Source organism: Chanos chanos, chromosome 4, assembly GCF_902362185.1.
Source record: "Chanos chanos chromosome 4, fChaCha1.1, whole genome shotgun sequence".
NCBI lineage: Eukaryota > Metazoa > Chordata > Actinopteri > Gonorynchiformes > Chanidae > Chanos > Chanos chanos.
In genome coordinates this window covers 20425714-20449249 of record NC_044498.1, presented here as the reverse complement: position 1 = coordinate 20449249, position 23536 = coordinate 20425714, and the positions used below count along the sequence as shown (strand labels likewise).

The window sequence follows — 23536 nt, the reverse complement described above, 5'->3', positions numbered from 1 at the left end:
ATTTAATACGGCGACTCTGACATGAAATATGTTGTTACGAAAGAATACCTTAAATACAAAGTAGTGAGGTTGGAGTTTTGACAGGGTTGTTAATCTTATGGTCAAAATGCTAAATAAGTAAAATCTAAATCTAAACCCTTAAATCAACCATTACCACTTGCAATTTTGTCTAAATGTTTCAATGGTAAAACTTATAATCCACTCAAGTCACAATATGGAGAGGTGGTCTAGGACTGTACTGGGATAGACACTGTATGACTGCAGGTCTGTACCTTCTGGTTTGGAAAAATCCCTGAAAGTGGGCATAGAGATGACAGTGTGTGAGATGGAATGGACGGGGTCCAAAACACAGCTGATGTCATTGGGTTGGCAGGATTTCACACAGCGGATGGTGTCTGAGCGTTCAACCCTTACCCTGCTGAAAGAGGAAAAATATTATCCAAGGGTGATATAAAGTCACTCATACAATTGCTCCCATCCCTAAAGCACAGTAACAGAGTGTCCCCAAACACAATTCACAATAGAAGCAGGATCCCAGCATGCTACTGAAGTGTTCACAATATAAACATTAGTTGATCAAACATTCCCCAGTGTTTACCGCAACTTTTGTCAAGGTTACCATAATGAGCATTTAACCCAACCAATTCCCTAAATCTCCCTACCCCAACCCCACAGACACACACATACACAAACATCCTCACCATAATTACCCAACTCATCCACCAACAAAAACAATGCACCAATCAGGGACTTAAAAGCCCTTCTAAACAACTCCAACGAAAACACTGCACTGGACATATTGGATGTGTATTTCAAATTCAAACAATCATTGCTGAGGAGGAGTAAGAAGATCACAATTGCCCAAAAAACATACAGGGAGTGGCCAACTTTCCTGTTAATCTTCTATGCTTTTGATGTCATCACCCCACACAAGAATGAAAGAAAATATTTGGATTTCATTTCAGTTTCATCTCTAATAATCTTTTGTGTGGAATTTATGATGAGGGAATGTCGTATTGTGGAGACAGTGACAAGATGAGTCTTCTGTTCCCCTTGGGTGTCCAACATGCTTATTTAAGGCTTGTTTGTGCTGCAACTTACTCACAGGCAATGTCTTAGAGGGGACTTTGAAAACGTTCTTCGTGCCTCCAAGTCCTCATCAAATTTATGCTACCCATATATCCAAACCAATCCCGCAGGATAGGTGCGCCAATTTCCCGGACTCTGCCTCAAGCTAAAAACAAAGTCAAACTCATCTTTAAATCATCAGTGTTGATTAGACATCAAGCAGAAGTGGAACTCTGAAAGTTGCTGAAACACTAAAATATTCTCAAAACTATTGTGCAACAAACAGGAGGCCTCTTGTCTTATTCTCCGCTCTCGTAAATGGCATATTTGATTCAAGCAGTCATATGGTGTGCACTGTCATACATCTTCAGTTCTGGGGTCTCACTTTTTAGACTCAGAGTGTATCTGATTCTAAATCTGATTAAATGGTCGAAACCATAATCATACAAAACCATACATGAGAAAATCGGGATTCATCAGAGTCGCTTCTGCCATCCCTTTGAACACTTTCATTGATCAGTCAAGAACATTCTAATAATAAGTGAGCTAAAGTTTCCTGTTTAGTTATTACACACTGTGTATTCTTAGTTAGTTACAGTGTGTGTGTGTATATATATATATATATTATATATATATATATACACACACACATACACACACACACACACACATATATACACATATACATACATACACTGCATATATATAGGTAAGCCCCAGATAAGTGTGAATTAATATGCGCACTTGCCAACCAAGGGCTCACAAGGCTGAAAACGTGAAACACATTCATTTTTCATAGTCCTTCCAGCACTGCCAGTCTACCAACTTGAATGTGAGGTATGTGAAGTCCATTTGGGTTCTGTGGAGTATACATATGCACCAGATACACACTAAAGAGAGTGCTGGGCCTTCACAGACCGACTGATTGGTTATCTTTGCATTTTTGCTCACTGAACCCTAGAGCTAGAGCTGAACCCCCAAAAGTCTGATGAATTGTAGGATTATTTTCATCCAGTGGAGAGATGCTCCTGACAAAAAAACTCAGGCCACTGCTTGGCACAGACTTATAATTAGCAATTAGCGGGTGGGTCCACATGTTGCTTTAGTCCAAGCCAAAGCCACAAAATGGTCTCGTTTATAATACCTTGACTTATGCACAGACAGAAGAGAGAAAGGGAAAACTCCCAGGGAATCAGGGGAGTTGTTACTCCAGCCAATCAGCTGAATCAATGCATAAAATCAACCCATAGGGAAACTGCCAATCCCTGTACTAGCAGAGATCAAACAGTAGGCAGCAAGCAGAAGGTTAATTATGTCCTCTGTTTCAATGCCACAGCAGGGGTCTATACCAGGCACTCTTACAGCCAGACCACAGAATCCCAATATCTCCTACTAGAAAGAATAACATCTCTTTTTGGATTACAGTCCCTCTGGTCAAGTGTGAGTTCTTTTTCTCTTTTCTTTCTCTCTCTTTTTTTTTTTTTTTTAAGGGGGGCAGGGCAGCGTAATTATTATTTATAGTCAGCACATTGATAACGCCCCAACATAAACACAGCAGACCATCATTCATGTGTGCGGCAGCCATGCTGCTCCACCACAAATTGTTCAGACCGCTGACCAGAGCCAACAGCTCCATAATTCACTGTCAGAAAGTCTGAGAGAAAAAAGCAAAGCTTCACCATTTTTTTCCTTCCCCTGACAGCAGGGAGAAGCTCATCCTTGCACAGGCGGATCATTCCAGAACAGGAGGGAACCTGGGCCACTGAGGATTTATGACACTGAAAACACAGCCCAAAACCTCTGATATGACAAACTTCTCTGCCCATTGTTCCATAACAGTTAAAATATCCAAATATTCAATTTCGGTGCTGTGGATCTCTTAAACTCTCTGTATACGTTTTTTTTGTTGATAGTGTGGTGAATTACACTGGTTCAGTACCAGTTATATGAGGCAGAACTTTGTCATCCAATGATTTATTAAGGTATGACTAGATACAGTAACTTCAGAGCACCTTTCTATCGGAGCATATGTATATTTTCAGTGTTTCAGTTAATAGGAGAGAATAGAACAAAGCTAAAATCTAGATCATACAAATGTGTAGACTCCAGTTCAGTTTTACCAAGTTCAATTTCTTATACTTCACAGAATTCTTATAGAGAGGAAAAGACTAAAAGACCATAAATCAAATGACATCCAATAAACACAGTTCTGGAAGTGATTATTGCAAAAAGGAAAAAAGACAAAGGCTTATGAATGGCATCATTTGCAATAGATGTTAATAAAAATTCTTTGTTGAAATTGACATGCAATACAAAAGGGCCTATTCAATGCCATTTAGTCATGTTCATATATGGTAACTAATTAGCCCAAGGGTTAGAGGCACACTCTGACTTGCTTTGCCCTAAAGTGACATCTAGTGGCACTACAGATTGCTTCGTTAAAGATATCCAATACCAGTTATTCTCATAAAACAGCATTTAGTCTAAAATGATTCAAACTTAAAATCCCCCCAAAAATGTCACCATGTCACTTCCTAATCAAATGTACATCCAAAAATGTTCATTTCTTTTTGAGGTCTCTATTTTTTTTTGTCTGTTTCTTAGTTTAAACTGAGGGCATTCTGGCTACTTATCTATGAGAGATAATACTTCAGTTTCTGGATAACTCCATGTGTCTTTGGTTTCTCTCAAATAATGTTAGCAAACAAAGTTATCGTTCTTCACTGGTAACTACTGAGATTAATTATTTGGGTTAGCAATTTAGCTATGGGAGTAACAAATGGTGAAAGGTAAATACTTTGTTAGATATGACCCTGCAGCTAACTCCACAGCACCGTGGGAGGCGCGACAGGCAAAAATGTCTAGCAAGAAATAACACCTACCTGTTCAATCTAATGGTCTACATTATTTTTAGCATAATTACCTAAACGTAGTGGTCTATGTTTTGATTATGGTGGTTGGAAAATAGTAGCTAATATGCTATTATCTAAACAACAGGCTTGGAGGATGGTGCTTATCACTTGATTTGCACTTGACTAATAGTGCATAATGCTGCAAAGAGAAGGAAATCTGTAATTTACTTATAGTTTAATGAGCATCTAAGTAGTATGGCAAATCCCATTTATGTTTGAGAGACTATATTTGAGAGAGTAACTAACAAAATTTTCAACTTTCAAGAGTATATGCATCAAAGTTTAAAAAGCCCATAAGACAAATTTCTTGTGGTGACTGTTTTCTACAATCTACCAATTATTTTCTACAAATTATTCAGTCGTCAGCATCTTCAGATCACTTTTAGTGAAACATTTCACAAATGTCAATCATTTAAAAGATTTACATGATGAATGTCAAACTTCAAAGCCTTTTACAAAACCTACTGCATTTTAGTCATATAGTGATTGTTTTACTGATGTGTTTTAGGCAGTTACTTCTCAATATTACTGTGTATTGAGTTGACTTTGATGAACACAAGAAATTTACGAATGCCATTCTGAGATTACAAAGACTTAAAAAAGATTGGAATGTAAAAGCATTGCAATTTAAATAGACGGTTAGGTCTTATGGTTAGATTCATTACTAGACAATGCCCATAATGACATTCAAAATCTGAATTGTCTGTTTTAAGCAGTATTTTTTTTCATACAGTGCATTGACATATATCAGTACATCAGTGGCTATCCCAACAATTCATTACTACTGACAGTGTGGTCTGCTAGTTTACAGCTGGAGGAAAATAATACAGCATCATGAAGCTGCAGTTTAAAGCAGATGTAGACTGATAAATTAATGTATTTTCATGAACAGGTGCTCAGTGTCTATTTTGCCATCTTAGCTGTGGGTATTACTTTTTGACTCAACAAAGATATGCCACACACACATCACTGAAATGCTATGTTAGAGGCATTATACGGACTGTAAGAACATTGATTGTGAAATGTATTTGGGGCAATATATCAATGCCGAGCTGGAACATGTGGATGAGCTCTTGCTTTATCAGTTGGGTAAGACCACGCTGGGTTCGCTAGGCTCCTCTGGCGTGACAAACACCAGGACTTTAGCCAGATAGGTGCTGAGGTAGCCAAAGCGTCTCAGCTTCATTTCCAGAGAGAGCTCAAAGTCCTGTGGCGTGCCGATCGGCTTCTGAACCATCATCACCCCGCCAGCAGCCACCTTCTGCACGCTGAAGTAGCCCTCCTGGTTGCCGTCGACAATGGCAACCTGGATGTCATCACCAGGGGCGGAGTTGGAAGGGCCCATGCGGAAGATGTTGGTGGGAACAGGAATGTTGGTGGGGAAAGTGAGGTGGTAGTACGTTATTCTCACAGGCAAGGCCAGGCACTCGCTAGTCTGACTGCAAGGCAAGCGTTCACAACGACTGCAAAGGGGAAGATAGAGAGAGACAGAAAGACAGACGAACAGAGAGACAGAGAGACAAAGAGAGAGAGAGAGACAGACAGACAGAGAGAGAGAGAGGAGAGAGACAGAGAGAAATGGTGGAAAAACAGGAGAGAGGAGAGAGTTATGTTGGTGCAGTGTACAGCATGCAAACAAGTTGGGCATTCTGGGATGGTGGAGTGGTGGGGCGGGGCAGGGTGGTGTGGAGAGGGTTGCAGTGACAGATCATAGCCATTTATAACATTACAGTGCAGTCATTCAAGGCCGTGCTCTCACAGACCTGAATTTGGCAGCTTATTCCACTTGTGCTTTTGGCTTTTCTCTTAGCAAGACATTAAATCTGGTCAGTGCAGGTTGTAACATTTAGGTCAGTGACAGATTCAGGTTTGACTACCTCTATATTTTGTGCGTTTGTCAATCAATCATCATCAGCAAGGAACTCTGAAATGCATGACAGGATCATGCACATGGTGAAAGCGTGCTTGGAATATGTTTTAAATGTACAGTGTCTGCATCCCTCAGAAAGACCAATTTAACTGCAAGGTCCTGCTTACTGTCAGTCACAATGACTGGTAAAGCAAAAAACAGTAATACAGTGTGTAGTGCGTGATATGCATTATGTATTATAAATGGCCTCTAAAGTGCTATTAAAGTGGATTTAATCTATCGTCAACAACACTTATATATTGAATTAAGCAGTTTGTATTTTTGTCCCTGGCAGACCCCATATAACATGTGATAATTATAATATCAGTTCTCAGTGGTGATAAACATCTTGTCTGTAATGACAGCTATAGTTAACTGTATCTAGAATAAGAAACAATGCAATATACCAAAAGAAATGTTAAAGGTGATAGAACAGTAGTAAGGTAATTAAAATAATGGTATTGGTATTCTTCATCTGGGAGGCTAAGGGAATTCAATTTGTCATGTTCTACTGGCTGGGCATGATATTAAGTGTTCTTTTGTATCTCATTACTGAGAGACATGTGCTGACAGTCTGGCACCTACAGTATATAGTTGTGGGTAGAATAAAGTGAATCGCAAGCTTTGTTTTTCTGATTTATATTCATAACTCTTATTAACTCTTGGTGGAAGCAATGGCTTGTCTGAGACCCAGTAAAGAAAGGGTGTACTATCCTCCTAGACTGCGGTGCAGTTATTGCAAAGGACACTATAAAACCTTGGACACTGATCATTCCAAATCTGGTGATCAGGGACATTTAAAGAAAAAAAAAATCTTATTCAAATGTCTTGGCATCACTTTTACACATTTATATGGGCTTATACATATTCTAATATTTACAACGTTTGCAGCGAATGTTTATGCTGAGTCTTCCATTGCATGTTTATATAATTTGTGTAATTCCTTCAAAAGCAGTTTCTCGATCTTAAGTAAATGTCCAGTGTAAGCTAAGAGGTACTTACGTTTCCCCTGCCCGGCGGTAGTTGGGCGGACATTCGAATGAAAGGCAGCGGAATCCGCCTTGCACGTTGAAACAGCTCTCAGTCTCGGAGCAGGTATGTGTTCCTGTCACACACTCATCAATATCTTTTCATGGGGACCAGAAAAAAAAAACAAAAACCAAATGTCAAATTAAAATAACAAGATGTGAACCACATAAAGATTTCTCTCAACCCAGTTCTCAAGTACTGCACACATTTGTTAAGTCCTGCACTACCAAATTTAGGACTAATCATCCCACAGTATGTTAAGTGAATCAGTTGTTCCAGTGCAGGGCTGATGTGTAAATGCCAGTGCAGTGCAACAGATAGTCAAAAACTGAATTTGGATAAACAGTTCTGGGTAATATCCTAACACACTTCAGTACATGATCTAGTTAAAAATATGTTAGGGCTCATCTTTGTACAAGTTGATAGATAAGCCATCAAATGTTACATTAACAAAATGAAAATGTGGGATAAATGACTGATTAGAGATAATTACATAAATCTCAGGAATGTATTTTAAGGTTCACTCTTTTGACATATTGGTACATTGTAAGCCTTATCCCAGCATATGACAATGCCAAAGGCAGTATTTCAAATGCCTCGGCTTTCTCTCTTTTTTGTGGCTGTGTCAACAACAAATTTCCAAGTAAATTATGAAACAGACTTACAAAAAAGGGTTTATTTCAAGTGAGTGAATGGTATTATGTATGATGTGCAGTCTTTTTCCTCTCTGGACTCATGCATTGAAGTAGCTACTGTAACTACTTCAACTGTGAACAGTGGTAAATGCTGGTGTACTGAAACAATGTCCTGGAGCAAACACATGGAATATTTCATGAAAGGAGGTAATTGTCAAAACAGACTCATATGTCAACAAGGATGAACTTCTATTTAAGGTTAACATGCAGATGTATTACTAGTAAGTTTCTGAGATGATTAAAGTTGTAGAGGCAGCGTATGAGGAACCACCCCTCTTGAGAGGAAAAGAATTTTGCTCTGTGATTAAAACAGAAGTATATCAGATGTCTGTTCTATCAAAACTTTAAGAGCGATTGTTGTTGCTGACCCTGACAGCTCCGTCCATTTGGAGCGAGAGTGTAGCCACTGGACGGGCACGAGCAGTGGAAGCTCCCAGGAGTATTGTGGCAGCGGTAGGAGCAAATATGTCCTCCCGTCGGTAAGGCACATTCATCAATATCTGAGAGAGAAGAAATTCTATCAGCAGTGTTTTCAGCAGTGAAAGAAAGACATAACTGGTCAAGCAAGAAGACAGATACTTTGATTTTAACACGTCTCTCATCCTGTCTGGATTTCTGTTGTTTATCAAAAGTCATAACTTCTGTGTTTTACTCCTACCACATTTACATGAATGCTCTTGAGAACAAGGAAACTCGCAAACAGACAGTGATTATTCAAGATTTTGTTTTTTTTTTAATTGGACCATTATTTCCGACATTTACCCTCGCAGGTGATGCCATCCACGTCACTCAGCTGGTAACCACGGCGACAGTAGCACTGATAGGAGCCATACACATTGGCACACTCCTGGCTGCAGGGGTTGCTTTCACATTCATTAAGATCTATAGAAAGAAAGTTGCAGTAGCAGTTGAGAACAAGAGACTGAAGTCTAAACACTTGGTCTAAACGACTTTCGATTAACATGATCCTTTTTCCTATTTGTGCACAGGAGCTGAGATTATGTCATATCAAACTATGAGTAAGAGGAAAAGTCAGAACAAACTGAACAGAACAAACATACAGTGAGGTATGAAGTATTTCCATAACCAAATAACTGAATCACCTAAAATGAAATTTTGGGATTAACGCCACCACAAAAAACAGCCCTCAGAGACAGAAGATCGATACAAAAGCAAATATAAGACTAAAGCCATCTGTCTTACCATCACAATTCCTCCCGTCACTGGCAAGTTTAAAGCCTGTGGTGCAGCTACACTTGTAGGACCCCAGCAAGTTGTCACACTTGTGTGCACATAGGCGGCCAGGATAATGCCTGCATTCATTGATGTCTGAGGCAAGAGAACAGATGGTACAGAATGTCCAGTATTACAACTACAGCAAATATCACTACATTAACATTCTATGAAAGTTCTATAGAAAATATCATATTCTGCACTGGTATTCCAAGGGCCTATGTTACATTTGCCATTTTAAGAGCAACATTTCATTGTTACAGTACCACAGATGTAGTGAGTTTGCTGATCTGTTAAAGGGTGTTTTATTCATCAAGGGAAACAGGTTAAGTGGTGAGACTACCTTAACTAAGAGTCCAGAACCCAGATTAAGAAAGCAAGAGCATCATCAAGGCCCAACATAGCTTTATAATGAACAGGTTTGAAGGGAAAAATAGAAGTATTATATCACCAGTGTTGAATAAATACTGAATAAGTAAAATAACAATTTAGAGCAGAAGTGCTCTGTACTCAAGATCAATCATTAAAATAACTGAGTATACATGACTGTTTGGAACACATAGTTTAAAAATTGCAGAAAATTCTTTGCTCTTTCATTGCATAATTTTAATATAATAGTCACCAAAAATACTGTGTGGGCATGCTGATGTTTACTCTCAAAAAACAGTTAAGTCAGATTTTAAATGTAATGGTCAAAGACTCTTACCCTCACAGACTCTGGTAATGCTGTTGAAGATGAAGCCAGTGCGACATTCACAACGGTAAGACCCCACCAGGTTAATGCAGCCATGACCAGCACAAGGGTTATCGGGCCCAATGCACTCGTCAATGTCTGAAGGAGAGAGCCAGTCACCTCAGCTCCAGACCAACAACAGTTGGAGCAACAATTCAGCACAGTCGCTAATGCCGGGTTCAGACTACACAATTTCAGCCTGATTTTGACACAATTTTGTCGTTGCGGACAAACTTCCAACTTCAAGCCCGAATATGAATGTTGGGTATGACGAATGGGCATCTTTACCACTTGTAGAGTGACATAATCTAAGAACAGCGATGTGGAGTCTGGGATGCCCCACGACGAAAGACGACACACAACACAAAAAGTCTAGCATGTCAGAATTTTTTGTATTTTCCTGCCTCGTTTCACATCCCTTAAGACGTCGACCAATAGGATGAATGACAGTTGTCTTCCCCGATGACCTATGAATTTGCGCAAGGTCTCGAAAGACAGCATACAATGATTGGTCAGGGTCATACTTGTAGTGTTGCCAGTCTCCCGGCCAAGACATGGCAAGAATTTATGGTACTATGATTGCTTAATCTGACGTGGTGACCATTGTGAAAGACAAAAAATATTGTGTAGTCTGATCCTGGCATAAGACAGTGTAACAATTTTTTTTAAATGCTTTTGAAGGCTTTGCAATAATAATGGGAGAGTGTGCGTGTGTCACTGAGAGAAAGAGAGGTAGAGAGAGAGAGAGAGAGAGAGAGAGAGAGAGAGAGAGAGAGAGAGAGAGAGAGAGAGAGTGGCTATGCCACAACTTGTATCCTGTTCATTGTTATGCTGAATATTTTGATTGAATACTCTAATAGGAGGAGACAAACATAATAATATAACTTGGTTTTACAAACACTGGCTTTCCATGAAGCTCATTATATACAGTATATGAGATCAATGAATCATTATCATTAAAAGTAATGATAGCATCTGCACCAGACATGAATACTGTAATTTAAAAAGTCTGTACTTAAAAAAAACACAATTTAATCTTTATTTTTTGTATCTTCCAGGAATTGCATTTTCCAAAACTGAATTAAAACTTAATGACTGCAGTATCAAGTAAACTAACTTACCCACACAGCGGGTCCCCTCTGCATTTAGGTGGTAGCCACGCCCACAGTTGATAGAGTTCCTTTGGCATACATAGGAACCCACTGTGTTAATGCACATCTGCCCCGGTTGGCAAGGTCCAACTCGACTCAGACACTCATTGATATCTAAGGATGGAGGCAGCAGGGCTCAGGTCAACTTATTCAACTAAAATTTAAAATACGTTTGTTGAAAAAAAAAATCCATGATATTCTTGAATGCAGACAGCAACACATGGTATATCTGGGATTCAAGCCATGAATCCCATTCGTAAAACATATTTTTTTTAGCAAGATTATTAATGCTTGTTTGATTATTTATTGGTCGGTGTAAATAGCCTTTCTGTTTGTCTGTAATCCTTACCAATGCAGCTGCCAAGAGCATCCTGGATGAAGCCATCCCCACACTGTATTTTTGGCCGGCAGCGGAAAGAGCCCAGGGTGTTCTGACACTCAAAATTCTCTGCACAGTTGTGTGTGCCTGTCTCACACTCATCAATATCTGGAGAACACCAAAAAAGAATTGTCTCAGCACACTACTACATGATGAAGCTAAAAAATAAGGGACTAAAACTTGAGAAGAGGAACAACACTATTCTTACAACATTGCGTACTCGTCCTAACAAAAACAAGCCTGATTCTAATACAGAGCAAATCAGCGTGTTAATTTGCTAAAATCCAATGTTTAGGCACAAATCTCAGACACAGACATTTCTGACAGCTCCTGAGCTTGAAGCTGAAGTCAAATTAAGATTTGATAAAGCATACTTCACATCTTGTTAAAGTGATAAATAACAGAGACATGAAAGACTTGAATCTGCTGCGGCAGTGGCGTAAGATGTCTTAAGAGAGATCAGGTTTTTATGAGTTTGATCTCTAGGGGGCACTATTGCTTACCTTTGCAGTTGTTGGAGTCAGTGAGCTCATAGCCTGTGCCACAGCTGACCTCCCGCTGGCATCGGTATGAGCCCAAAGTGTTAATGCAACGCTCGCCAGGACGGCAGTGGTGAGAACCCAGGAGGCACTCATTTATGTCTGCTCAGAGAGACGGAGAGAGAGAGAGAGAGAAAGAGAGAGAGACAGAGAAGGGGGGGGGGGGGCTGTTTTAAGGTAGCCAACTTCACAACATGTTAATGATTGAGCGTTTCAATTTGTATTTTCTTTGTCTGAACAATCAGTCTGTTGACGTAATTCACTTCACCTAAATCCTGTTCCAAGAACTTTAAGTGTTTCCTTACCCTCACAATTCTGTCCATCTGGTTTCAATTTATACCCCTGGGAGCAAACGCAGGTGCCATTACCCCGACAATTCTGGCCACATCTTGCCCCGTCTAAAAATCAAAATACAGCCAATCACGCACACACACACACACACACACACATATACAAATATACACACATTCACACACACATTCATCATTAAAATCATTTAAATGATTACAGAGTTTCTCCTGTGTGTGTTATGTAAGTACGGTACATGATCAGCATTGTAACAGAAGTTGTTCTCAGTGCATTGTCCAAAAAGTTATAGACATTAAAATGTTTGTGTGAGAATCATGCTGTGTCCTGGCTCTGTTGATTTTGCTGTTTCTGAGCTGTGATATGTGGCACAAAAATCTTGCATTTTTATATATATAGTTCTATACTCACCTTTACATTGGTCACCCTGTAACGGCTCCCCAAATCCATTAGATGCCTGGTTGTCTTGTTCAGGAGCTTAGTTCACACACACACACACACACACACACACACACAGGACGTTAGAATGTTTCAGTTTTCCATCAGCTAACACTGCATTAATTTAATAAATATTCCACAAGAGAGCAGAAGAAACAGTCCAAGACTAAAACAGTCCAGGAACACACATGGTCTGGGCTGGCCAGTATGCTTGCAAATACAGTGTAGTCACAGTCACACATTGCCCAGAACATCCCAAGGAGCAAGTCTTAGGTATCAACTTTGCCTATCAGAAACAAGTGATGCCTGAAGCCAGAGGCTCTGCTACTTGCCACAAGTACAGCTGTCCTTGACGCACAAGCATAATCATGAAGCCTTTTCGATTTGTTTGTAAAGCTGTGTATGCCAAAGGACTTGTCTGTTTAAATATGAGTCAGTGTACTGAAGCTTTTCCTCTTCTTTTCAATCTACTCTTTTTCAGAAGCAACAAAAGTAGGATATTTGTACTTCATTCACATTTATAGAATATGAAGACTGCCCCCAACAAGAGTAAACTATGTATACTGTAAATATTTTTTTTCTTTAAGCCAGAACACACTGTCAGCTCTCACTTTCAGGGGAGGTGGTGTTAGGGAAACTATCCTGACAGCAGGCACGAGATACCAGACCACACTGGTAGCCGACCGAGAGGGTGAGGTCACAGGACAAGCCCTGCTCCTGAGCCGCTTTACCCAGGAGGCAACAATCACAGCACATCTGAGGAGTAAAGGAAGTGAAACAAGTCAGAGAAATCACCTCTTTCTCAACTATATCCAGAAATTATAAAAAGAAATTACCATATGGTTGGTTTTATGCTGTTCAGAGCTGCCATCTACAAAGTTTTCTCACTGAACTATCACGTGTTTTACATAAAGAGGTGTAATGGTGACAAACTTTCTGTATTTTCAGCTTGGAAGACACTGAAACTGGTCACTTCTATAAATGCATTAGGTGCATTTATAATCTGGAAGCAGTCTGTAGTGTGTAAACTGAAGTCTGGAGCTCCAGAGCTGGGCAAAGTGCCTGTAGACTCTCTCTCAAGTGAATTTCTAAATCTGACTGACAGCAGCAAATCCATTCTCATTCTGTGTGATATGTTTGGTCATACTTACTGTAAACTCACTGAAGAATCATTATTTAATATACAGCATGTTTGCTTGAGTCTGTCCAACACTGAAGAAATATAAATCTTCACCCATATGCCCCCCCTTACCACCCATCCACCCACCACCACCACACACATACATTCAAGCACCCAGACTGTAAACTGTAAATGAGTATGGAAGTGCCCTCACTTCTTCATGCATTAAATAAATCTGCTCTGACACACACAGACATGCACGCACACACACACACACATGCACGCATACACACACACACACCTTGGCAGTCTTTATCTCACAGGTACTCCCAGAGAACAGAGTTTCACAGGCCCCTTGGTCTTTAGCCATATTAATGCCATTAGTGCAGTTGATATCCTCACGGACTGCCACACAACACTGCTCCTGTGCTATCCTGACAGAAAAGAAATACAGACTCAAAATAATACAGGTTTCATAAACTTTTATGAAAGAACTCTGGACAGCCCTCAACAAAAATAATAAAGGAAGTTGCTTCGTTTCTGTTTATTGATAGTATTTTTTATAACCCCTCTTCAACATTTTCTTTTATGAACTTCTACTATGAACCAGTATTACGATCAGCTCTGAATATAGATTGAAATGACTCTTTCCAGTTCCCGAGAGAGACTCTGACAATCATCAGTTTATGCCATTTGCACTCTATATTTTTTCTGGAATCTTTTTTGTTTTGTCACAACTCCAGCAGGCATGAACCACTGAACTTGTGTTAAAGAATAAGAAAAAAAAAAAAGCAATTCACTGAGGTCTCTTGAGTACTCCTCCAGACTCCTACCGTATCAGTTACTGTAACATACGTCTCTATTTTTCATTAGTCATTCCCAGAGCATGGAGCTGTGTTTACAGTAAGAAGCTCGCTGCCTGATGGGACAAAGAGCAATCCCCTTCTAACTTACTTCATTCCTCTTACTCACCACATCACATCCCCTTCATCAAGCCTGACAGAAAATCTTTCCATATTAGTGTGATCCCCTAAACGGCCCTGACAGCACCTTTTAAGGGCAAAGATGTTCTCTCGCTGCTGCTATTTTTTTTTTCTTCTTTGTGACGTTTTTTGTCTATAATACTCCAATTTCCTGTTATTCCTACTTTTCAGTCTTACTCTGAGTATACTTTCACTTGCTAGGTATTTCCTGGATATCGAAATTCGTCCTTGCTTAATAGTCCCCCACATTTTTTCTCAGAAAAAAAAAATCCAGATATCTGTACACTCACTGTTTAATTTGAGCAAATTCAACATCACCTGGCTTGCCAAGAGAAACACATTTACCATCAGTGGGCTTGAATAGAGTTATTCATTTTTCAAAGGACCTAAATCTGCACTCATGTAATGCTCTTTTAATGCTCTGGCTGTTATTGTTATTATTTTAAGACTGCTGCTGTTATGTCTGCTTTTCTTGTGGCACACACAGTGTGGTGCTGGCTTCACTGCAAAGCAATCCCAAGAACAACCTCAGCCTGATGTCCTGGGTTATGGTAGAAGTCAGTGATCTTGGGTCAGTAATATTTCAGCTGGTGACGATCATGTGTTGCTAGAGAAAGACTTAGAACCAGAGTTGAGCTTAAAACTGAAGCTTGCTGAAAAAAAGAACCAGTACTAACCTGCAAGTGGTGGATGCTGAGATAAGAGGCAAAACTGTGCAGTCTTGATTTTCCATGCCTCGCTGACGGCCATCCATACAGCAGTCTTCCATCATAATTGAATCTTTGGATTCTGCAAGTCATTCAAAAATTAAAATTGTGCTCCTAAATAATTTTATAGTTACAAAATCATGTGCTCACACTTATGGTGTTTAGAGTATAAAGACCGGCTCTAGAATGACGTTATAAATGTTTTTCACATTAACAAAACACATTTTTTATTCACATATCAGAATACATCACCATATTTCATTGTGGAAAACCAAAGTTTAGTATGAAAATAAAAGAAATGAATCCTCACACTCTTGAGTTCTAGTACTAATAATCGAGTCTGTTAGCAGTCTCCACCAAACTTTCAGTTTTACAGTTGCCAATAATTGTTCCAGTTCTGTCAAATTGGGAACTGTTGGTGTACAGCAACTCTGAGGTCCTACCAGTCATGTTTCTCTCAATTCAGACTAGACTAAGCCACCAAAGGCCATTCATAGTACATTGTATCCACTCTGGTTTAACTTTGTTTGCATTCTCTCATGCTGAAAACTGAACTTTTAAACCAGTTTTTCTCAAGTAAGTTTTCCACAGTCAACATTCTAAACTTCCTCTTGCAACCCCTTCCATGGGGAAACCACCACCATGCTTTGAAATAGGGTTAATATTCTTAAGCCTCGTCCTCCTGGTCTTTGGAATTATGCATCTCAAGCAATGGGTCAGTCTGTCACTGGCAGAGCGTGAGGACACCGTGGGGGGGAGAGAGAGCTGTTTTCAGTACCTCTTGGGCCTTGTGTTTCTTGCCCATCTTTTTTGTGGACAGTGCAGACCAATTGTGTGTTACATCCACCAGGGATTTTACTTAATATTGTGACCACACTTTACATATAGGCCAATATTATTTATTTTTGCTTGGTTGTACCACACAACTTTTTGCCCTATGCAAATTGCATGTTCAGGCTTAAAAGAGGATTAGCAGTGGGCTTTCATAAGTATGGCTTTATTTTGGCCACGCTCCTACGCAGGCTTGAGATTTGGAGTGCTTGAGATATTGTTATTACTTGCCAGTTTTTACCAATTTTGGCCATAAGAGCCTGGAGCTCTTTTAAAATCTAAACTTGCCTCTTGTTAGCCCCTCTAATCACTCTGATTTATTCAGATTTATTCCCCCTCTGTATTCAGCTGCCAAAAACTTACTAGAACCTTGATCATAGTGAATTACTGAATCCAAATCACTGAGTAACCCAACGCTCAAAGACTCAAATCTCAAATGTCACTGATTGGCTTCCTACTTAGCCAGTTGCAATGAAAATTGCCATAGCTTTTGAAATAATAAAGACTTTATGTGGAAAAAATGTGGTCTTTCACTGATTGTAACAGGTCAGATTTTAGGATCTAGCATGCTGCTTTTGGGTAAGTAACAAATTTAGTAAAAACATGATATTACCTTCAGGTTGCTTTCTTAAAAGTCTATTCAGATTTTTCACTGAAAGTTTATACTAAATCATACCTAAGCTATGTATATACATTTTAACATTGTATATGCTGCAAATATATAGTATATGTTTACACATACGTATATGCATATGTATATACATGTATGTGTGTGTGTGTGTGTGTGTGTATATATATATATATATGATGTGCCTGTAAGATTAGTGTACATGATGTAAAAACACACACATAAATAACACCATACTCTGTACAGCATGAGTTTAAATATAAATACATGGCAGGTAATAACACTTAGAATAAAATAGGACTTTAAGGCTTAAGGCACATGTATGCTTTGAATGCTATGCACGCTCACATTATGTGAGAGTTTCTGCTGAACCTAGGTGATATCAAACACATACAAAATATGCCATGACTTGCCCATACTTTTAAGATTCCAGCAGTATCAGAGGCAGGCATCAGAGTGACTGCAAGCACAAGAGCAGGAAATTCTCTTTCATGAGACTTTAACCCACACAAAGGCTAGGCCTGACTGACATAATACTTGCCACAGTAGATTCTTAGAGACAATGATCTGAACAGGTAAAGTTTTGTTACAACAAGATTGAGCATATCAGATTCCATTCATCCACCTAAAGTCCCTGAACAATCAAATGTCTGTGATTGGCTAAAATATAAATGAACGAACACAATACTGAAAGAAGACCAAGCTGAAAAAAAACATTTACTTAGATTACATGAAGAAGGCAAGTAATTCGACAGCAACTCAATGAGAATTTGTTCAGTATTCTTAAATAATGAGCAAGTAAAGTCAAGCAAAGTAAATTAAGCATAACATATTATTTACACACTAAAAACAACTATTTGACTTTGCTGGACTACAGATGGGCCACCTCTGTGACTTTACCTGATAGTGATAGTCACAGAGACAGCAACCTCATGTTTAACTGCTCTGCTGTTCTACTGGCTGAACAACAGAACACCCACCTTCAACCTGTCTTTTTCTCCACAGTGATTCTTAGAACGATAGGCATCAACAGAGATAATGTGGGTACCAGACCACTATTAAAACAGGTCTTGAACTGTGCCTCACTCAAGCTGCCAATGCCCTTACTATGTGATTACAGAGATATACTGGAAAAGGCCTCCATGTTTTGTTACTTTTGGGGGATTTTATTTGCACTCGCCGCACTGAACTTACCCAATGTTACTGTCTGTCTGCTTGATGAGTCGCAAATGTGATTTTTGATTCATCGTCTGTTCTCCTCAAACGAAATCAGACTCGGTCATAACTTACAAAGCAACCCAATTAGACAAAATATTTTTGATCATTGTTAGAAACTGTAAGACTACCAGGGCTAGGTACCAAAACCCAGTGCCAATATGGCATCGGTTCCTTTACGATCGGTATCTACCAGACCGAATCGCAACACAGATTTTGGTGCCTCATTTCAATGCCATTTAAGTGCCTGAGCTGTCAACTGAAATATTTGCCCTTTAGTGCTCTGCAACAGACGTTACAGACAATAGAGGGATCACTGCACGTCACATGCCATCGCTAGTTAACATTACACTTGCTCTGACGGCAGCAGACACCTACCGTCAGCTAACAGCTACCTTGAATACGGTTAAAATGCCTAAAGCTAAACAGTCTTAAGTGTCTCTTCACTCGAAAAGATTCCAACACCGGGACATGCAACAAATGTTTGAAAACAATTGCGTGTAAAGGGGGGAGCACATCGAATTTAATGAAGCATCTGGAGACACTTGAAAGCAGAGGGACACACCGTGTTAAGTGTTTTGTGTATATTTATATTTGTATATTTAACATGTTAATTTAATATATAGTTCAATTTTGCCAAAGAAATTTTAAAAACCCATTCTTTAATGTCGTTGACCGTCGTTTTGTGCTTTTTTTTTTAAGTTTTGGTTCAGGCACCATTTAGGCCCCAGCACTGTTTTAAAAGTATTGTTTTGGCACCATTATTGGGAAAAACCCAAACGATACCGGACCCTACAGACTACGTCAGTGAAACACGCCACTTTCTCCCATAAAGAATGTATGTTATAATCATTAAACAATGGGATTTGAAGAAAACAGTGAAGTCTGCAAAAAAGTGAAATGTGAAAAGTCTCCTCCACAAGCAATATTTCATCAAAGCTAATTCACTTAAGCTAATTCATCACCCCATTACATCGGTCCCATGCAAGATAGATAGATAGATACACAGATAGATAGATAGATAGATAGACTGGCGTAAAAGAATGTGGAATCATCAAAAGCTCTGTTGTTTTTCTAGGCGCTGCACTAAATTAGCATCTTTCAGGGTCCCAGATCCTTTGGTCTCCGCTCCTTTGGTTACTACACTGTCACTGTCCTGCTTTCCAAACCTTTAAATTATTCTGTTGTGATGATTTGTACATCTCTTGAGTTTACTTTTAAAATATGTGTAAACACCCTGTGTCTATTCAGTTTTTCAGCAATTTTTCTTTCAGAGATCTTTTCAAAAGTGTTCTCTTTGTGTCTCATAAAGAAGTATTGATTTATAATTGTGAAAAAAGTAAGTCTGCTGGAGGAGCACCAGCCCTGCAGAATATACTTGACACTGTCTGCTAGCTCAAACGAGGAAAGGGGGGGGGGGGGGGTGCTTATGCTAGAAACAAGATTAGTTACCCCAGTTGGGTCCAATGTATTCATTTCCTTGCAGTTTGAATAAGCTATCAAACATAATATAGTTTTGGAATATCTGTTTTTTGGATTTTCTTTTGCTGGAGGTTTAGACAGGGCTCTAACTGTCACATTGGTTTAACCTGTGCTGATTCTTTTTAATGAAGATAATCCTTGCTTACTATACATGATAAAATACGGCTGTACGTGGTTGGCAGCCAAAGACCAGGGATTTAAGTGCTTTTGACTATAACTCAATTATATGGAGATATCTGTTAAAGAACCTTGGCTTAGTCTAGCTGAGTGAAGACATGTGTTCTGATACATGGTGTTCTGATACATCTAAACATCTCCAGTTTGAAGTACTCTACTGCTTAAAAAGAACCTATTATTGTGCAAAAGAAAAAAACACTATGAAATGATTAATGGAAGTATCTCTATAAATCTAAAACTGATATGGAGTTATAAATTTCCGTATGACACCATGCCATAGAGACTGTGACGAAATGGAATGAAATACTCAAGCTGTATTTGGTCATGTTGCACAGTAGGCTGCAGCAGCGGTGCACTGTTTTACTTGCTGGTAAATCATTATTTTGTCAGAATGTACTCATACTGCGATTCAGGTGACACTGATTGTTTCAGTTCCTCTACAGACCCTTAGTGTTCATGCACACTTATATATTACTGCATGGAACCTTGATTCAATACGACACGTAAAACTGGTGTTAATGCAAGTGAAATGAATTAAAATGAAAAAAAAAAAACAACAATCCCAAATGAACAGAATTGTTTTTAACCGTGTCTTTGAGCAAGACATAACCAAAATGGCCATTGCCTTTCTTTACATATGCTGGGTCTAGTTCTGGCTCTGGAAATACAGGTATGCTAAAGAAAAAGTTTGTTTGTTCTGTATTATAATTCTGTGGGAAAAAAAAACAGGAGGATATGGATAACTGTGTCTGGTTGCTTGCAAAACACATACATTATTTTTCAGCATTTTTTGAGGACTCACTTCTTTGCATAATAATTTGCTGTGATTCACTTAGTGAATTTATTTCATTGCATGTGTTGTGGTTAATTTTGGGTTCTTGAATGCTTCAAATGCTGCAGAGACACTTTATATTGTCAAATTCAAATTAACAATAAAAGTGAAGATTACAGTTTAAAAGAAATATGAAAAAATTAAACAAGCAAGTTTAGTTGTTTAATCTGTGAAGATTATTCCTGTAATCTTGAGTTGAAACATTGACTGAGTTAATTTAATCTGTTAAGGAAAAGGGCATAGCACTTTTCAAACCACAAAGATAATGGTTTGACTGCACTACACTGACACTGATAAACAGCTATCCAGAGATTTCTGCAAACATTTGAAAATATCGGCCAACTTAAAAAATTATCAGTATAAAAGAGAGACTTTCAGTGACAAAAAGGTGAACTTTCCCTTTAAGCCCAGCACAAAAACATTAATTAAAATGTTTGCTGAAAGTAGAGCATTACAAAAATGCCCCTTCTCAGCTCTGTGGAAACAATCATGTTTGCCCTGAAATGGTTTGTTCCAAGTGTTCTTGCCAAAGCCCCCTGGAGTTCACTGACTTTGTTTTGAAAGACAGACAAGCCATCGAACCTTACTTTGTCAGGTCCAGAGATAGACTAAATACTAAATGTTTCCCCGCAACAAAGGACAGGCTGAAGGAGTAACTGCCTGATTGATAATGACCAGAGCTGCCTGGAACTTGTTTTATGGCACTGTCCCTAAGCTGATAAGTAAAACATGCGTCTACATCCTAATTCAGCTTTACACTGCGTGGCAGATTCACTCTGCATCTCTTAGTCGTGAAACTTTGCAGCTAATCCAAGCCATAACAAGGAAAGGAACCCCTAAAAACAGCAACTTGGTATTTTATCATCCCAGACTATTTTCTGCAGCCCAAACAACCTTTTAGGTCTCCTGCTCACAATGTTTTGTTTGCCTCTAAAAAGGATGACTGTCATCATTGAGGGCTGGCTTGGTTTTTAAGGCTGTCTCTGTCCTTTTTAGATGGAACAAATGGCTGGCTTGTTTCAGAGAGCTCAATATAAACACGGCTTAATGAGACAAGGGAAGCAGCACACTACAGTGAGTCTGGCTGGGAGGCAAGTAAATGGTGTGTGCTTCCCAAGGTTTGCTGTCTCACCATGCTGTTGAGTGTGAAGACTGTCATGGGATGCGGAAGCTACTCTCTTTGTGCCAGTGGCAGAGGAGAAATTGTTTTAGATTTAAGTGATGACAAGGCTTGCCTTGAATGAACATCTAGACAAACTAACCAGTGAGTCTCCCAGAGAGTTGAGGCTCATGGTTGTTAGTATTACAGTTGCTGCAGGATCCACTTCCCACATGTCTCTGGTGGGCATGAAAAGGGCTTGAAATGTCCACGTTGTCAATGGTGCCTTGTAGAAAACTTCACAGTGACAACCTAAAAACGTCAACCATATGTGTAATTTCTCTTTGTGCCATGCAATTCCACAAGGTGACCCTTGACTCTACACTTTGTGGTTTGGCATTTGAGAGGGGGACACCTGTGGACTGTGAAAATGCCCCCATGTGTGGCCACAGGACCCCTGCTCTTACAAACAACTAATCCCACGCCTCGGTGACCCCTCATGTAAAATATGGGTGTAAATCAGGTCCCAACAATCAGTGGGGGTATTGGTCCTGGTTACACTGCAATACCAGACTGCATCAGAAATGGCTCCTTCTATGGCAGATTCATGACTATCTTCTAAACACTTGGGAGAAATTTTAGCATGACCTCTATTTTAACACAGTATAAAGTGATAGTTATAAATCGAACACCATAAATGTGATGTTTCACCCTCTCAAAAAATCAGCACTACTTGTACTCAAGCATTTGGTGGCATGTCAACAGTTTGAACCTCAACTAAAACTTGCCCTTTGTCAAACTGTTAACTGGGGGTTATATTTACACGTCTATCAAATGAGCTCAAACTGTTTTTCAGCACGTAGCCTATGCTTTCATTTTCTCAGTCTGACATGACTACCCCACAGATACTCACCTGTGCAGTTTAGACATAAAAAGAATGAAAGTGGCACTGCGTCCACACATTGCAAAGAGTGTATTTTTTATAATAAGGGATAGTAATAAATTCCAGGCACGTGCAATAAGGAGTTCGATACTCATTGTTGTAGTTAATGATTAGTATTGTTTTGGGGAAGAATAGTAGATTAGAGTACACACAGGTATTTCAACATGTCAGTGTGTAATCTTGAGTGTTCCACTCTAAAGATGTTGCATACGTTCATGTCTCCACTCCTGTTAGGCGTAGACAGTTCATAGGTACCTCATTCTCAAAGAATGCTTATTCACACGCGCGTGCACACATACACACTCATGCAACTTAGCGTACTTAAGCAAACTTACCTTGCCCGTTGAGAAATCCGTACAATGAAAAAAATATCACCATCCAGGGACCCATTGAGACGTGTTTTATGCAGACACAAGATGGGGGAAATATTCAATACGCTCAATGATTAAAATACACTATGGATACAGTGTATAACGCACAAAGACTGCACTGAGGAGGCGCCGTGCAAGTATCTCGGAAGGAGAGATCAATTAGTCAGTCCCAGCTTGCCTAGTCCGCTTTAAGGGGGCGGGGCGGGTTACTCAGATGCGCTCACAGTCTTTTTTGAAGACATAACTGATGTCATCAAGTTGCTCAGGGAGTCATGTATCACAATAGTGAAAGGCGATCGACACCCCGGCATCCCTGACCCACCACAGCACCGAATATCGTTTAACATTATAAGTTGCAGAGATTCCTCTTTCGTTCCAATAACATTAATAATCCAAACTACGTAGTTCCATATTAACATATGTGACATTCGTCAAAAAGCCTGCACTTGAAAGCTTTAAAATCAGACTGACCATGACTCTTTTTTTATTTCACTAGTCGTTAGACATCTGGAGCAATTTTGCGGTTATCAAGAAATCTGTTGTGGCTTTCTCCAGACATAAGTATTCAAAATATTTCCCCGAAAGTACTGGTTTGGTAAAATCTCAAGGAAATAATGCATATTCCACATTTTGCGATATTTACGACGATTCGCAGTACAGAGTCTTGCGCAATTACTAGTCGCAATATTTTAAACTTACGAAATTTGCCTTTGGGGATGCTGATTGATTTTATGTAATCCTCCCAGACGTCTCTGT

The 23536-nt window shown here is 39.3% G+C and overlaps 1 protein-coding gene across 2 annotated transcripts in view; it reads right to left on the bottom strand.

The window, feature by feature from the left end:
* Positions 1 to 22814, bottom strand: part of fbln1 (fibulin 1) — a 29992-nt gene extending 7178 nt beyond the window's left edge. Inside the window, exons 1-15 of one of the 2 annotated variants that reach the window (XM_030771613.1) lie at positions 22745 to 22814; positions 15173 to 15284; positions 13814 to 13946; positions 13004 to 13148; positions 12366 to 12431; positions 11954 to 12046; positions 11613 to 11750; positions 11080 to 11217; positions 10701 to 10844; positions 9553 to 9678; positions 8817 to 8942; positions 8376 to 8495; positions 7982 to 8113; positions 6892 to 7015; positions 273 to 418 (exon numbers count right to left, since the gene is read on the bottom strand). In XM_030771613.1, coding sequence (XP_030627473.1) covers positions 273 to 418; positions 6892 to 7015; positions 7982 to 8113; positions 8376 to 8495; positions 8817 to 8942; positions 9553 to 9678; positions 10701 to 10844; positions 11080 to 11217; positions 11613 to 11750; positions 11954 to 12046; positions 12366 to 12431; positions 13004 to 13148; positions 13814 to 13946; positions 15173 to 15284; positions 22745 to 22799 — 1798 coding nt within the window. In that variant the 5' untranslated portion in view covers positions 22800 to 22814. The remainder of the gene's footprint in view (positions 1 to 272; positions 419 to 6891; positions 7016 to 7981; positions 8114 to 8375; positions 8496 to 8816; positions 8943 to 9552; positions 9679 to 10700; positions 10845 to 11079; positions 11218 to 11612; positions 11751 to 11953; positions 12047 to 12365; positions 12432 to 13003; positions 13149 to 13813; positions 13947 to 15172; positions 15285 to 22744) is intronic. The other variant, XM_030771614.1, reaches the window with a different exon arrangement.
* Positions 22815 to 23536: the final 722 nt, after the last annotated feature.